At 40.8% G+C, this 17,936-nt stretch overlaps 1 protein-coding gene across 1 annotated transcript; it reads right to left on the minus strand.

The window, feature by feature from the left end:
* Nucleotides 1-1,001: 1,001 nt before the first annotated feature.
* Nucleotides 1,002-11,254, minus strand: lrrc3ca (leucine rich repeat containing 3Ca). Its single transcript, XM_085171251.1, has 2 exons — nt 10,108-11,254; nt 1,002-6,160 (listed from the first exon to the last, which is right to left on the minus strand). Exon 2 carries the CDS (start codon nt 6,073-6,075, stop codon nt 5,281-5,283), a length of 795 nt encoding a protein of 264 aa, XP_085027377.1. The 5' UTR covers nt 6,076-6,160; nt 10,108-11,254; the 3' UTR covers nt 1,002-5,280.
* Nucleotides 11,255-17,936: the final 6,682 nt, after the last annotated feature.

Consider the following 17,936-nt stretch of genomic DNA (forward strand, 5'->3'; position numbering starts at 1 on the left):
AACTTCTTACCTGAAGTTCAGTTCACCTGACACGGAGCGGCGGCCGCTTCAGGTCACTGCTCCTCCTGCTTCCCTTTCCCTCATCCACCTGCTGGCCTCCACCACTTGCTAATTTTACTAAATCTGTGGAAGCTCCGCCATAGCCACCACCAAACAACTGAGTTAATTTTACACACCGGCCAGCATCTGGCCAATCCACCACTTTCATTGTTTATACCGTTACAAAAAAAAAATCATCGGGCCACCGAGCAAATGTCCGGTATGCCCGATGGCCAGTCCAGCTATGGTCGTGCCATCAGTTAACCCTTCGCGTGCCAACTGTGGCATGCGTGCCAACTGTGGCATGCGTGCCCTGGTCTACACTGTGTATAGTGAAGTCTGCAAGTTTTCAAACAGCAAAATTTGTTTTGTGCCCAAATCATTTTGCAGATCATTAGAATGAAAGTTATTGGCCATGTTTGCATAGCCCTTTTTAATGACATTATTGTATGTTGGGTGGTGGTCACGGCTATCCAGACTATCCTATCTTCTTTATCCAGACAATTGGGACACTGAATGTCACCTCTCCGGTGGGGAGGGGGCCTGAGATTGTCTAAATTGGACTCTGTTCTATACCAAATGCAGAAAAAAAGTTTTAGGAAAGCAATTAAGTTCATGTTCCAAAAAATATGATTGTTTGCTTGCAGGACACCAGGAGAGATGAGTCCTTCGTCACAGATGGTGTGGTCAGTGAAGATGGTCGCCTGCAGGTTCAAGCTCATTGCATCTCCAACCCACATCCACTGCCACTGTACTTAAGGGAAGTTTAAGGGACTTTCTTCTGCACCTACATTTGGATCACCTTGATCCATGACAGTCATTCAGGCAGTAATGCCTGGACTGGAAACAAGTCATCCTTAAAATAATACAACATTCCACCTCCTGTGTTGGAATGAAAAACAAATGTGTTGTTTAAATCAGAGACTGCACTTGTGACAGAACAACAAATATTTTATTTTGATAAGAGTAATATAAGTACAAAACAAACTTGTGGTAGGCCTAAACTTAGTTTCAGAATAATTACATCTGAGACTTGTTTCATTGTAAGATTATAACAGTGATGGCAATATAATTGTTTGTTGTTCAGCAGAACAGTGTCCAGTATGTTGGCTGTTATACTTTGTTGTGTTTGAAAATAAAAGTTGGGCTGATTTTAACATCATTAAAAAAAAGTGTTGTTCATTGTTTTTAATCATATTCAGGTTACCACAAATTGTTTTTTCATTTAGTCGAACTTGAAATGTTTGTCAGTAGGTAAACAATTAGTATTGTACAGTCAGAAATATCAAGTTATTCTTAATACTGCAGACTTGCAATGAATAAGTTGTCCTAACAGTCATCTTAAGTAAGCTTTACTTAGTTTTTTTGAGGCAACGAGTTTGCTTTTTTTTTTTCAGTTCTGGAAACTAAATAGGTTTTTACTCTGTACTCAAAGTGAATAAGTTGCCTTAACTTAGTCATCTTAAGTAAACATTTCTCAATTTGCAACGAGTTTGCATAGTTTTTGAGTTCTGGGAACAAATTAGATTTTACAGTGTAAAGGCTCGCTTTTAGTTTGTCCAGCCACGTGTTCTGCATTTGGTTATACTCCTCAGCACTATCACTAATAATTTACAAACAATGTGAGGGTTTTTTTTGCACTGAAAACATAAAGCGTGGAAACTGAGAATTGTCATTCTTATTTTCAAATTTATTCTCATTTCAAATATTAATCCAGCAAAAAAATATTCTGAGCATTCTTCTCTGAGTGTTCAGTAAGACTAGAATCTGTATATCTGTATAGATGCCCATACATGCACGCAAAATTTAGTTTTTACTTTCCCTGAACAACACAGCCTGCAAATGGCACAACCTGTATATCTCTGCCTTAACAGATGTACCCCTATACCGTCCACTGATGGACACCAGTGCCATCACAGATGTTGACTTTTAATCTGTCAACATCTGTGACAGGTTGAAAGACATATCTTCTCTTTAGCCCAAAGAGTTTCCACAATTTCTAAAAAGAATTTCAGATTCTAATTGGTCAGAAAGCAGATGTTGTATTTTTCCTGGTTAGCTCACAGTATTTCTCAGCAGCACTGCCAAGCCCATGCAGTGATTTCCACCACAGAACCATCTGTTTTTAATGCAGTACTACCCAGTAGGTGTAGTTAATGGTGGTTTCTCCAGATCTTGAAATTTTGTAGATATAACTTTGTAATTTTTTAAAGATATTTTCTTTTTTGCCCTTTTTTGCACTGCTCAGCTACATTATTTTATTAAAAAAATAAAATAAATCACAACCTGATCTCTAGCAGTCACTGATAAGGTTAAAAAATGACAGTATAGGAAAATGGGTCAGGGGGAACTCGTGCAAGCCAATTTGGGTCCCGCAGGTCATTTTGCTCCCAGTATACTCTAAATAAAATGAATTTTTAGTTAGAGTATGCTATCTACTTTTGCCCTTGTTATTGTCTTTTAAATGCAATCTTCTTTGACCAATAAATTCTATTTGTAATGTATAGACATGGACATTTATTTTCCTCACACTTACACACTTTCCACCGCAGGGGGAGCTGTATAACACAAAATAAAGCTGGGACCTTGAAACAATGTCTCCTGAAAGTCTCTTCAGATCAGCCTCAAAGAATATTGACACTTACCCAGAGGATGTCCTTGACGGTCTCCTCAGATAAAGCCTTGAAGGTGTCACTTACCTTTTTGGCTAAAAAAGCAAATTGACAGGTGCCCATTCAGGTCCTCACTCTGGGACTATGTGATCTCAGAACCTGGAAACATTTTCACCTGCAACCCAACCCCAAACAGCGCTGTGCTCTGTGGGATTGGATGAGTCACCTTATCCCCTAGTTTGTGTCCCATTACCTAGCAGTTGTAATGCTCACACCAGTGTAACGTGTCCAAGGTAGCAGGCGGGGCAAGCTGAGCTGGCCTGAAATTTAAATTAACCTCAGCAACATTTATGTGTGCATGGGGAACAGGTGTTGCATTACCGGCACCCTCAAAACCCGCCATGCACCCGCGCCTCTGATACGAACAAATGTACACACTCACATATATTAGCTGGAAGAGCTACTGAAACACATGTCTGCTACTAGTTTAATGCTTATCTCCCCCTGCAGTTAGGCTCCCTTTACGGTGGCTGGTTTCAAAGCCACCGTGAGAGTGTGTTATTGGAGGAAAGAGGGTAGGAGAGATCGCTATTTGTGTGTGTGTGTGTGTGTGTGTATTAGTGACTGTGGCAGGAAATGTCACAGGGAGGTACACCATCTATTTTTCAGTGCAGCTGAAGCTCCTGCTCATCGTGGGAGGCTGTACCTGGGTTTCTTTAAGATTAAATCCAAAGAGATGATCGTTTTCTGTAACAAATTCCTGAAACTCAGGAGCACGAAGCCTCTTCATCAGATATTGCTAACAGAAAAAGTTACTCAAGCACGTAACACCAACAACCACCTTTAAATTTGTATTTTTTCCCCAGAAACTTTCAATCTTTTCTAAGCTTTTCTTAAAGAACCGCTTCATAACTTGGGTATGAAGCAATTTTTTTTTTCCTTGCCCCTGGCGTTAGCTTAGCTTAGCATATCTTAGCTTAGCTTAGCATATCTTAGCTTAGCTTAGCATAGCATAGTTTGAGAGTGAGATGGAACTGGCTCAGAGTTTACTGCAACTTCTGTGGACCATCCATGAGCAGCCGAAGGACATTTGGAAAGTGCTTTACCCAAGCAAGAGTAAGCTGGGCTGCAGAGATGGGGGCAGATGATCCCCTGTGGCATTCTCCCTCAATTTCTCCTCAAGAACTGGGTCATAGAAGATGAAGGGTGCAGTCCCTTTCTGCTCAAGTGTTTTATGGCCACCATAAATCATTCATTGGGCTTGCTCTGCTCTAGAGGCAATTTGTGTGTCCGACACAGGGAAGCCCTTGTTGACAAACCATTCCCCTCATCTTCGACATCAAATTTCATTATTCAGCACTGCACTGGGCTATTCTTACCTTTCTATACCAGGAAAAAGAAAAAAAAAACATGATTTCATCAAAGGAGATACAAATGCATCCTCCTATTTTCCATTCTCTGGTGAAATCGGAGATTCACTTCCCCGCCAGCTCTTTAAATGGACCCAGCAGGTCATGGCCTCATAAATGTTATTTTGAAAACCCATGCCAGTGACCGCATCAGACAATATGGTTCCCACAGGCACCATGGGAGCCTTTTAAAGGCTTGAGAGAATACGAAAAACAGCACAAAAGCAGACACTAGATAACCAGGTATCATAAAGGATTCCTCTGTGTAAAGGGATAAAAGCAATGTATGTTTGGGCTTTTCCGACCAGCTAAGAAAAAGGAAGCTTGGATATGAAATAACAAATAATTGCAAATTCTTACCTCCTGAAATCTTTTTTTTCCTGAGAATGATATATGATTAGCACATTTTCCAGAGCTTCAATGTGTTTGTGATATCATGTAGGCTATAATTGTCATGACTTTGCAAAGGTTGCTTGTTAAGAAGTAGATAAACCACCAAATCTCTCAAATCTATCCTCTTAAATCTTTAACAACCAGAAAAAGAAAAAGGCAAGTCTTTTGTAGAGCCAGTTGGCCGTCGGCTGTTCTCATCGATATGGTGCTCTGGTACTGTAGCTGCTATCAAACTCATCACAGAATAACTGAGTATTGCTTCATCGTGCATACATCTGCAGGGAGATATGAGAAGTGATGCATCTGCGAAAGAATGACTAGGATTCCAAATGCTGTATATATTTTCAGCTCAGTTCAATATAAGAAACCCCCCAAAACAACACTTCACTTATATTATAGTGGTGAATACTGTAAGGACTTTAATGGGAAACAGGTGTACAGAGTTCCATACTGTAGTGTTGCCTTGTCCTACAGTTTACATTGCTGTTTGATGCTTCCTCCTCACTTGTCTGTTTGTGAGAGAGGTACATCAATGTGCATGCACCACTGGATAAATTCTATTTGTATCCCATGTTTGGAGTTCAAGAAAAAAGATGCCACAGCTTTTACTTCTTTAGCGCGCAGACTAAACCATCAACTCAGCCAATGAAAACTCCTAATGGGCTGCTGAAACATGAATTATTCATCTGGGCTAGGTTGCCTGGTTTTCTTGTGCAGGCACATGTTTTATTGCCCAACTTGGCTCCGTGACATCAGCTGGGCAGTACCTCAGTCCTATTTGTTGTGGGATACCATTTCCGTTCCCACGCAAAGCTCCATTATCAGTCCTAGACCACAGTACTAATGGTGGAAGATTCTTCTGACTTGCCCTGTCTGCTGGGCAGTGACTTGAGATACTCCAGATGTCGACGTGCGTCCTCCTGATTAGCCCTGACATAGTAGACAAGGTAGGAGATGACCATGGTGAACCAGCCAAACATAACAACCAGCATGGCCACATCTGTAGTCCTCTTCATCTCCACACAGAGGTCTATGTCCGGTGCCAACAGGAAGGCAAGTCCTTCAACTCCTATTTTCTCAGGTTCTGAAGTGTGGCACACAACGCCTGTCAGTGATGCAGGCTCCAGGTCCACACGAGGCATGGCCATCTGCAAATTGCAATTACAATGCCACGGATTGTTTGTTAGGTTGGCGCGAGCTCGCAGCCCCTCAAAGGCATCAGGGGTCAAGTTTCCTAACTTGTTAGAAGAAAGGTCCAGGAACTGTAGCGAGGAGCCGAGGCCTCTGAACGCACCTGGTTCTAACTCACTTAGTTCATTGTGTGAAAGGTCTAATTCAACCAGTTGGGTTAAACCGGCAAAAGCATTTGTTGGAACTGTGGTGAGGAGGTTAAAATCCAGGTAGACACGCCGTGTGTCATTGGGGATGTCCTGCGGGATCTCTGTGAGCTGCAGGTTGCTGCAGCGCACCGTCTTGCCGCCACTCTCGCTCTCTGTGCAGTAGCAGTTCTTGGAGCAACTCGTGGCAGCATGATGAAAGCAGAAGGTCATTAGCACCAAACTATGCAGCAGCAAACACATGACCACTGAGTGGCGTAGCAGCCAGTCTGCAAGAAGGGACATTGTGGGATACGGTGGGCATGCTCCAGGGAGGACCACCTCAGCTGAGGGCTGAAGTCCACATCAACCTCCCCAGTAACTGTTGAACCTGTTGCATAAAAAAAAACAACAGAAAGTGACACAGGCTGTGGGAAGTTTACCTTCTGAAAGAAAGAAATGAAGAACAGCTTGTACAGTGAAAAACTTTTCTTTTGTAAAACACTGATGATTGTAAATGTTCTTCAGAAGCGGTGATGTTATTTAAGGGAGCAACAGGAGCTTATCTAATTGCACTGTAGAGGCAGCGGGAATACTGTACGCTCATTTCAGCGTGTTGCCGACTAGCAACAACTGGTGTTTCCAAGAAACTCAAAGGATCAAAGATTCCTTTCATCCCAGCACAATAAAGAAGCTAAGAAAATACTTTGCTGTCACTGTGCCTCTTTTATAATTGACATCCCTGCAGTGCAGGGCTATTTCAGTACACATAGACGGGCATTAACACAGTAGTGTGACACTAAGAAAAATATTCTAAACAAAACATAACTCCACCTACATTTTAACTTTTTTTCTTTAACATCTTTTGTCACATTTCCAGATTTTTTATTTAACATGTTCTAGTTTTACTGGGAAGTGCAAGTAACACAGAGATAAGAGCTTGTCTTTGTGTCCTGTAAATGATAAAACTTTTATATTTTGTAGGTAAGTCTTTGAAAATTGCAGGTCAACCCACCTTAACACACTTCATTAATAGCTGATAAGGGCTTACTCCTATCCTGTTACTAATCCTCTTCAGGAAAAACTCCTTAAGTCAGTGTAACGTTAGCGCTGGCCACCCAATCCTTATGCTGAGGTAAATGCTAATGCCCCCAAAACAACTAAACAGACAATGTGATGATCTGCCTTGTTTGAAGAGAAAGAAGAATTCACCAGGCTGCTTAATTTCTCCAAAATGGTCAGGGACTGAGCAAGATCCACTTACCAAGATTAAAAATGAAATCGATCTCTAAGTACCTCAAAGTATCACATGACTGGGGGGGTTGGGGGTAGTGGGTAGTGGCACTGGTGGTGTGTACATGAGATGCAGCTAAAACCCTCAGTGCACACTAGTTAACAAATGAGTGTCAGACAACCTCAATAATGAGCCATTTGGGGAGACTGATGCAAAGCACAGATGAAGCTTGTGCTATTAAGCACTGACTGCTGCGGTTTGCCTCCTTCAGATATGCCATTTATCCGTCTTCATCAAGGCCAGACGAAGCAACTTTCAAAGGATTTCCCTCTGCACTCTGTGGCAGCAGGGTGTACGAGAAAGTAAAACAGCACGACAGAAAAGCTTAAAACCCAAGGAAATTAAGGGTCTTGTACGGCTAGTGTTATGCTTCTGTAAAGGCAGTACTTTTCCCATCACATAGCATGCCAGCCTGGTATTTGGCTGAGAGATAATGGGGGAGCAGAAGTAAAAGGGCTGGTGACAGAGATGGGGAAAGCATGTGGGTGAGATGGGGAAATTGGACACACAAGCACAAGGTTGTGAGAGAAAGAATGATATCACAACGATTTAAGGAGAGGGGTAACATTGCAGTGACAGCACAGAGAACATTGCGTGACACTAATGAGAGATCGAGGAAAAGGGCAGATGTTAGTAAGCCAAAGAGGCAGCTGAAAAAGACAGCTGGAAGAGAAAGGATAGGCAGGAGAGGGAAAAGGCAAGGGACACTTGTAAATAAGATCAAGACAGTAGACATGGTGTAAGCTGGATGAGTAGCAGGGTGGGGCACAGGTCTGCAAAAATAAAAAAAATTAATAAAAATCTGTAATGCATTTGCAAAAGATTGCATGCATGCAAATGTTCGAGGAACAGTTAGTCTTCATAAAGTAATGTGATAAATAATGATGCAGCTGGCACTGCAAATGCATTGCTTTTGCAGCCACAGGTCAATCTCTCACTTCCTAAATTCACTGCTGTCAGGCCTGCGCACACTCGGGGACCATTTTAATATGGAGCAATGACGTGGACACACACACCCAGACATCCGAGTCATTAAGATCTAATATATGTTAGTGTCTGTTGTGTGTAGTCTCACAACAGTAGCCTATTGCGGCAGCTGTGAACACCACGTGAATTTAAAATAGGGGAAAGTGGGGTGATTTGTGCCAGTGGGGAAGTTGTGCCACCCCCTGTTTCTAGGGAACCATAGAAGAAATTGGTCATGTGACCACACATTTTTGAACAGTCAGCCATTTTACTTATCCTGCAAAGAAGGGAACGACACTGCATGAGAATTAAGCACATTGAAGTTTAGAAAACAACAGTTTTTCGGTTTTCAAAGTAAGATTTCTAGGCTCAAGGTTTTTTGGTTGATTTGTCAACAAGTTTGAAAACATTGCACAAATGTTTTAATGCTTTGACAAGCTACACTATGAGTCCGCGCAGCTAGCATGATGTTAGTTCAAAACTGCAGGATGATGCATTTTTTCCAAAATAGTAGGGTTGGAGTGATTTGTGCCAAAGCGGACTGGGTTAAGCTGTGTCACTGGCACAACTCACCCCCAATTATGAATATTTTAAACATATTATTTTATTGTAATTGTAGCTTTTATTTCTACAGTTTACCACTAAAACTATACTACAATCTTAATTTCAGACCAACAATTAATACTAGACTATCATGCCAAGGAGTTATAATGAGGAGGACAGGCAGGGTTTCCACTCCTTTAGAGGACATGGACAGAGACCGAGATGGAGAAGGGGGAGTCCATTCGTCAGGTGGCAAGGAGGATGAACATATACATAGGATGACATTAAAACAAGAGAAAGAGAAAGATAAATGGAAAAGAAATAAGGCCAGGAAATAAAAGAACTGGACTTGCCAATCAAGTCTTTGATGAGCATAGGAGAAAGAACTCGCAGAATATATAAAGGCACTAGAAGCAATGTTTTATGGTCTGAGTCCCATGAAATGCCTTGAACTGGCTTTTGAGTATGCACAAAGAATCTTTTATAATCAGTTGCACAATTTACCCCAATGTATTCTTTCCAAAGGCACAACTTACCCCACACCCGGGGCATGCTGTGCCACTTTTTTTTCCAGAAAGCTGTATTTCTTAAATACTATATTCCGATTCAAAGTGATTGTGCCCAAGGCTGCACCACATCCTAAAATATATGTACATATTTTATTTGAAAGCATTACTGTCATGGCCTCGCTTTAAAGTCACGTTAACTAAAAACTGGCATGATTCACCCCACTCTCCCCTGAGCTGACAGTTATTTGTGGCGGCCTGGGTAAACAGCAACAAGGAAAGGACAAATGAACATCATCGATATAGCTTGTTTAACTTGGATTGGTCCTTTTAATGCAGGCCAAATATTATTTCACTGATTTCAGCTCATGAAGCCCTGTTCTGGATACACTTTTGTGGCTCCGTGCAGCAAAACACTGCACTCGGTAGATTTCCATTTCCAAATAAAAGTCTTTTTGACTTGACTTAGAGAGCAGTACAGTAAACAGTAATACTGCCGAGCAGCCAGCTCTTCTGATGCAATGGCTCTCACTCCGTGCTGGAGATTAGAAAACTGTGTCACTGACTCATCAGTGTATCCTCAAGATTGACTTGAATCTTCAAATCCTCAACATAAAGTTTTACAGCCTAGTGATGCCATTAGTTCTAAACTTTAATTTATGATAATGACAACACCAGCTGACATCACAGGAGCTAAAACGAGTGGCTTAAACCGGCTACCGGGTCCAGCATAAATACCAGTTTTCCTCACGTACAAGCATCTGGTTAAAATGAACTGAAAGCAGATAAAGGTAATACCTCGTGGAACCGATACCTTTGTTAAGTTTGTCTTTCATCCCGTTCAGCACCATTAAGCGCCTTTTCCCAACAGCAGCTACGTTTTTAAAATCTTTGTTTAAACGGAGATTTTTTTTTTTTTGTTTGGGGGTTTTTTTTTTTGGGGGGGGGGGGGGGGGGTTAGCTGCATAAATTATCACAAAGAACAAAAACACATGCATCGTGCCCAGTATCACAAACACAAACACTCACGTCTTTGCCGCTTTCCCTCTTCTTTCCATGGCGCGTTTCTAGGCAAGTGTCCAAAAATAATATCTTCCACCAGCTCAGTGCGCTTTCCAACAAGCGGCTTGTTCGATATTTTGGTTCGCCTCCAGTAAGTCCTCCTGCAGCTCGTCAAACTTGCGGCGAAAGCCGCTCTGGAAACTACGACGCGCCAGTGGAAATGCCCCTTCACTCCAGGGCTCTCACTCAGAGCAGCCTTTTAGTTTCCACGCAACGAGAAAACTAGGCAACATTGCCCAAGCCTCAGCGAACTGGCAAGCAAACGAGCGAGGGCATGACTTTCAGTGACGGCGGTGTCTCACTGACTTTGATCCAAATACATGGCAAAATTGATATTAATGCACAGTCTCACGGCGCATTTACGCACTGGTCGGATATTTTCTCCCACTGTTTAGAGCTGAGTGCTGGACATATATACTGAGGAAAGGTCCATGTGATGGCATGACTTAATCCATTCATTCGTTTGAATCTACTAATTGCTGGGATTGACGTGAGTTCAGTGTGCATGCATCAGGTGCCAGGAAAGTAAAAGAGTGTCCCTCCCACACCATCACACACAAACGCAGAAATGAGCTCATGCACAATCCAGTGCACAAACATGGCTCGGTTGTGCTGGCAGCCTACACTGATCATGTTTGATCTGAAGCTTGTTGTTTCAAACATGCAGCCTGGCTGCCAGCGCTGTGGATCTGGAGCCGGTCTCCAGTCCCCTTTCCTGCCTGCTGCCACCCGATAAGGATGTCCAATCAAATCCACTATAAAAACAGACGTGCATGGCCACTAGCCTGGGAGAGCCTGCCAAGCAGCCAGTCATAAGGTATTAATGGAATTAAAATCAATAAAATGGGATACTTCACCCAAACTCCCTTCCTGGTGCTCTGGAATAACAGAAGGCATATGATTCACTTCTTTTTTTCTTTCATTGATAGTGATGAATGTGTGCTAAGGAAGAGAGTCAAGCATAAACATAAAGAATTTCTGATTATTTGGGTTGAAATACAGTATTTTATGCATCTATGAACTGCTTTTTGTATAATCCTGGAGCAGTGAGAGATAAAGAATAAAATAAAATAAAAATCACTGTTTTCCAACATATCCTTTTCAAATTCCCATCCCAGTGCCTGTTTCAATTTAGAACGTATAATTTCTTTGTCTGTCCAGACATATTACTGTAAGATTATTTTAGGGACTAGTAATTGTTTGTGTTATGAGATTCAGGCTGGATAAAAGCATCATAACACATCTGTGGGTCTCAGTCCTCATGAGAGATACATGAAACATGGCGTTCCGTGCTGCTGCTTCTTCTGCAGCCCTCAGGTTATGAGACTGCTCTTGTCAATTAGACAAGGATCAGATAGGTGGAAAAGCATATGACAGAGAAACAGCCGAAAATAGGATTACTTTCCTCATCGACAGAGGAAAGTGCACTGGCAGTCAGTCTTTCTCAGCTTAATCAGATTATTTTAAATGCTCCACGGTGGTTGGCAGCTAGATGGTGCATTAAAAACCATGCATTAGTCCTGACAGAGTACACTTCCAAGTGGATCAAAGTTTCCCTTTTTTTCTATGTAACTGGGGGGTTTTTAGTCTGCATTACTGATCAGCTTCAAGCGTCCTCTGTATTACCCCAGTACCTGTGCAGGTGGCATACCTACAAGCTAACATTAATCCATGAAGTCAAATTGCTGAGTGGGGATTTGGCTGAGAAAAATGCTAGCACCAAACTTTTTACAATGTCACCTCAAAAGGGTGGGAATGTCATTTTTTTCTATGTACTCTGAGTTCCAGTGGAACAAAAGGACTCATATTAATGAGATCCCGGTCTTTCATTCTCATTTGGTCTGCTCACACAAAGTCTTACACATGCATACATATATAGTTAAGCGCACGGGAACACGCACACGCTGTCTCCTGCTCCCAGGTTACTCATCCTCAAGATCAAAGCCCTGTCTTGTCTTTGTGAATACAACACTAACCTTCTTTATTTATTTATTTCCTTGCCTGTCTTGAGCCTTTTAATCAAAAGCTGTGAGAACAGTGTATTAAAAGGATTTCTCGCCTGCTTAGGTCACCTCACCTCATCTTCTCTGCGAGGAGTCTTGTCTTTGAAGTCTGATATTATTGACATTAAACAATAGGGTGCCAATATGAAAGTATTGCAGATATTCATTTGAGCCTTCGCCACTCACAGAGCTACGGCTGCCAGAGCCATTTCAAAAGCTTCTAAGTACAAACCTTGGCGTCTTAAATCTCACTAAAAGCAGGTTATGAATGGCTTTATGCACTAGCGGTATGCTGGAAAACGGTAATGTTGTTTCTGTACATAAATCTTGTTTTTGATATGCTCCAGGGCAGTGGCTCTCACTTTCAGATTTGTGGGTAGGAGACCCAAAAGTGGAGCTATGTGGTCAAAAGATGTATCAAGGATAGAAAACCTTTTTTCATAAACTGTACATGATCAAGTTTTTAGAATTAGTCAGTTGATCACAGTTGCTGACATGTTGATCCCATAGACTGTATACAAAAGATGGATTACCACTGTGACATTAACCAAGTGACAGAGAATTACTGGAAATTACTGTCAATGTTGGTTTATGTTTAAAAAAAAAAGATTTAAAACAACATTCTGAGCAACTAAAGCAGAATTCGCACAGATGTGTTTCCGGGTGAAGCACCCTCGCTTTTCATTTTCTTTGAATGGGGTGACATCAAGTGTTTTGATTCAACCTCTGGAGTTGCAGCACAGGTGTCAGCATTCGTGTCATGTCAGCGCAGCCATTTGCCAATGAAATTCATGCATCCAGTCTCTAGTCTGGAGCCTATCCCTGCCTACCATAGGGCAAGAGGTGGCATACACCCTGGAGAAGTAGCCAATATGATGCAGGGCTAACACAGAGAGACAGACAACCATGCACGCTTACATTCAAACGTACAGATATTTAGAATCACTACTTAACCTAACCCCACTAACTGCGTAAAGAAGCCGGAGTACACGGGGAGAACCCTCACAAACACTGAAAGAACATGCAAACTCCACACAGAAAGACCTGGAATTTCTGTGGAAATAAAATCATGCTATGCAGATATGCTGAGAGAGCAACAGGGTTTCATTGTGCAGCTCATCTCAGTTTTATTTCAGTTTCACTAAAGGCACTTGTATTGTAAGGTAACGACCCAACAATAATAGAGAAAAAGCCCCAGCGAACAACAAACCCCTGTGAGCAAGCACTTCGCGACAGCGGGAAGGAAAAACTCCCTTTTAACGGGAAGAAACCACCAACAGAAGCAGGCTAAGGGAGGAGGAGCCATCTGCCATGACCAGTTGGGATGAGGGGAGGGAGACATAATAAAAGACTCACTGTAAAGCATTAAGTGTAACAATGTAGCATTTCATTGTTGATTGTTGCAAATAATCAACCTGTTGCTAACAGGCAGCTAAGTTGGCTACCTGCTGATTGAAGCCCTTTTTAGCTTGTCTTTTGAGGATTGGTTATTATTGCCATGACAATCACACGAGCAAATGTCAAGAACGCCCACATTTAAGAGCTGAAGCTTGTGAATCCTGCCTTGAAGTGTCTTCCCCTGCAGCAGCAGATATTTGAAACACATACAACACCTTCAGTTAAAGTGGCCACAACCTTATTTATTCAGATGTTATTTACTAAGCATCGTAGCAGTGCAAACAGGTTGTACAGCATTATACATAAAAACTAACCTTCAAAGTTGACATGAAGAGGGAATTTAGTAATATGGACTTAAACCAATTTTTGTACGAGGCCGTGAACATACGAGGAACTGCAGCATTTAGCGCTTACATCTTATTTTTATTTTTACTCCCAGTGGGTACAGCGTGACAATTCTTTAGCATCAGTAATGTTTTTGTATGTTTATCATTTTGGTTTAGTGCTTAATAAAAGTACATGTAGAAAAAAAGACTACCGGCTTGAGCTGCTCACCATACACTCAAAGCTTCACATGACAGAACTGCAGACAGAAACATTTAGGAAATAAGGTTGTTAAATATAATAAACTGTACTGCTTGGGAAAACACTTCAGGGTAAGATTACTTTTAACAAGTGTGATTAAATAACACTGCATCACCGATTGTTAAATTTTAAATGTTAAGTTACTATTGTTGCTCGCAGTTGCCTGCAAACACAGGATAGAGGTGGTCTGAGCTGCCCTTTCAAACTAATAATAATTCTTAGTCCCTCACTGTATTCACAATGACAGCCAGGGAGGGGTGTTCACCTTAAAGGTCATGTTGTGGACGTCCAAGGACACAGCTGGAAATGTGATGGTCAAAACATGACCCAGTAAGCAACCAGAGGAGAAAAGAAATCTGTATATTAATGCTGTGAATGTTAGACGTTTGCTCTAAGATGTTATTTTCCTTCCTAAACACTGTTGTCTCTAATAAAAAGTGTTCCCTGAGCTACTGAGATTTTGTTTTCTACCATAAGCCATTCACTGGCGGTCGTTTTATCTGTCACACACCTTGAAATTGACTGAGCCAAAATATTCACAGTGGACCTGAAGCTGTAATTTTGTTTTCATTTTAGTTCATTGTCATCATTATTATTTTTTTGGAGTTCTCTCTTATCCTGCTACTCGCAGGGAAAAGCCTTTGCCAGGAAATAATTACACACAGTTTGAGGGGAATTTAATCAAATATAAGTAAAAATCCAACAGAAAACACTGCTGTGACACTTACTCTTCATAGAGAGTGTTTGGTAGCACTTTATATAAGGGCCTGCTAAGGGCATAATTTCCAAAATCTGAAATTATATTCACCCACAAATACTTTTTTTTTTCACCCACAAATTCAAGTTTTTACAGAAAATATAAAATGATTATACTGTAAGTAATTTTAAGATAGTTGTTATTACAGTTTTATAATGCAGCAGATAGTTTTATGTTCAATGGTGGACAACAAAATTGATACATATACCCTATATTTGATGAACCCCCTTTCTAATAAAATAAACAAGACTTTTTAATTGTATCAAATCACATCATGATTCAGTTTTCTGTATAATAGTGCCGAATCACAACAAGTCAACTCAACAAGTCAACTCAAGCAACTTCACATTGTAACGTAACCATTCAATAATACAGAGAAAACCCCAACAATCATGACTCCCTATGAGCAAGCACTTGGCAAAAGTAGGAAGGAAAAATCCCTTTTAACAGGAAGAAATCTCCGGCAGAACCAGGCTCAGAGAGGCCATGAAGCTTCTCTGTGGTCTTCCTCTTTTCCTCCTGGTTTGCAGCTCCATATTTGGTATCCTTTGTCCAGTTTATCGACAATCCCTCCTCTGCACATGTTCAAACCATCTCACCTCTGCCGCTCTTATTTTCTCTCTAGTCTGTTCGACCTGAGCCGTCCCTCTGATTTACTCAATTCTAACCTGTCCATTCTGGTCACTACCAATCAAAATGATTCCAGTGCAGGGTCATTATTAACTCCAATATCTTTGGCTTATATTTTGTGGTCTATGATAGATGCAAAGCCAAAATAAAGAAAATTATCTTTTTTTTTTCCACTCTTGGCTGTCACATCTTTCACAAATCCCAAAACGCTCTCCTGGACAAGCTCTGACAAGCTTGTCAAGTGCTCAGTTGGAGCAGCTCTTTACCTGTCACACTAATATCTGTAAAGGAGCCCTTTCCTTGTAAGACACTGTTCATCAAGTCCTATCAAGCATCTCCTTCAGACAGCTATCAACACATGTGTGACTCTCCAAGTTTCGTTTTCTCCCACCGTCCCCAGCAGTCAAGCTTCAGAAAACACAGAGCCATCAATAAATAAACAGGAAGGCAGGTGGTAGCTACTGAGAGTGTCCATCTACTTTGCAGGGTGACTATTTTTGGATGCTAAGTACTTAGCATTCCTGTTTCAAACTGCCCACTTCTGCTAGATAAGAGAAAGTCTGTGTGAGACTTACACAGTGTTTAAAAAAAATAATTTGCCCTCATTAAAAGTAAAAAATGCAACAGAAATATATAAAATCAAAGGTTTATGTTTTCTATTAATCATTAAAGAAAATATTCTTGATATTAGATAGATAGATAGATAGATAGATAGATAGATAGATAGATAGATAGATAGATAGATAGATAGATAGATAGATAGATAGATAGATAGATAGATAGATAGATAGATAGATAGATAGATAGATAGATGAAATAGTCCAGATATATAATATCTGGAATGTAATAAATAATAATTTTTGAGTTCCAAAAGACACAAAAATCCCTAGAAGGTCACAAATGTTTATTTTTGCATGTTGTTTGTATGCATTTAACAAATGTGATATGTTGATCTGATCAAAATTCTGCACCCTTATTGTAAAAGTACCGCATAAACTGTCTGTTTTCTTTTTTAAAAACAGTCTTTTTTTAAAGCTAGCATGTCCAACCCTGTGTGCATTGAAAGTGTGAGGGCAGCAGGCACATTCTTTTAGATTTCTTAAAGGAGATAACTCAGTCTTTTTGGCTGAAAATACCAAGCAAAAAATATCAGATAAACAGTGCAAAAAGTGTTCGCTCCTTCATTCATGTGTGCAGCTGTGGGTGTATTAGTGTACTTGCAATCCACTACATCGACCGGACCGAGGCAGCTCTACTCAAGCTCCTCCACCCTATTATTACCATGCTAAGGTCAGATGAGTGGGCAACATAGCAGAGGAAGACAGATAAGAATGGTAGAACGGTTGGATAAATCAGGTTACTGCATTTCCATTGACTGATAGCCACAAGACAAGAAATATGAAGAGAGATGGTTGCTTAGAGCTGAATAAAACTGTGCTACTGAAGTAATGCTTTCTTAGCATCACATATGAATCTTTTTATCCCAGTAGAATAGAGGATTGGGGAAAAAGTGAAGGTCTATCTGATAAATGACTAAAAACCACAGTTTAGGGTTATCGTGCAGCTACATGGGAAGAGTCCAGGACAGAAAGGAACAATATAAAAGAAGAAATCTGATATTGAGCACTAGACAGATTTTATGCAGTTCCTGTATTTTATGCAGGTAAAAGAGAGACAAAGGACAGAAAGTGGCAGCGGTGGTGATAAATCAAGTGAAAGATCCAGTACACTCTAATGTAAAAAGAAAAAAGAAGTGAGCACCATGGTCCCAGAAAAACAGAACACTTTTCTTGCAAGGCAAGTTTTGTACATTTAAAAGGCCACTCATGCTTTATATCCCAAGTGACCAAAAAGTGTCAAAAATCATAACACCAGACAACAAAATCCATTTCCTTTTCCCCCTTTTTCCTCACATCACGACCTCTTTTTCTCTGCAGTTGGGGAGTTGGAGGAAGGAAAGCGACATCAATCAGGCTATGGTCCCTTTGCCAGCGTCAGTGGGGGTCTGAGCCTGCTGACCCTGGATCTCAGTTTTAGTGAGCTTTTGTTGCATGAGCAAGCCAGTCTACAATCAGTCCACATCCATAATGCATTTGAAAATCTTTCTTTTAGTTGAACTGGTGTGAATTTTTATCTGAAACAGCATTTTATTTCCTATGTGAGGTGAATCTCTTACCTGTAAAACTACTTGTCTGTTATCTACATGAATGCATGAGTTGTTGGAAATGTGATAAAATATACATAGATGTTCAAGCTCCCCTCCTCAGATATGACTTCTGATTTGATTATGCAGCTGACTTTTTTTCTCTGATCTCTGTAAATCCTGAAGGATTATAAACTAACATGTCAGCCTTCAAAGACTCTTGCCTCATCAGTGTCTTTTTTTACATCACGTTCAAACACTCATGTCTACTGAAAGATTA

The sequence above is a fragment of the Neolamprologus multifasciatus genome, chromosome 8 (assembly GCF_963576455.1).
Source record: "Neolamprologus multifasciatus chromosome 8, fNeoMul1.2, whole genome shotgun sequence".
In the NCBI taxonomy this organism is placed as follows: Eukaryota; Metazoa; Chordata; class Actinopteri; order Cichliformes; family Cichlidae; genus Neolamprologus; species Neolamprologus multifasciatus.

What these genes read in the sequence shown, in the direction of transcription:
- lrrc3ca (XM_085171251.1), bottom strand. Translation starts at nt 6,075, where the DNA reads ATGTCCCTTCTTGCAGACTGGCTGCTACGCCACTCAGTGGTCATGTGT.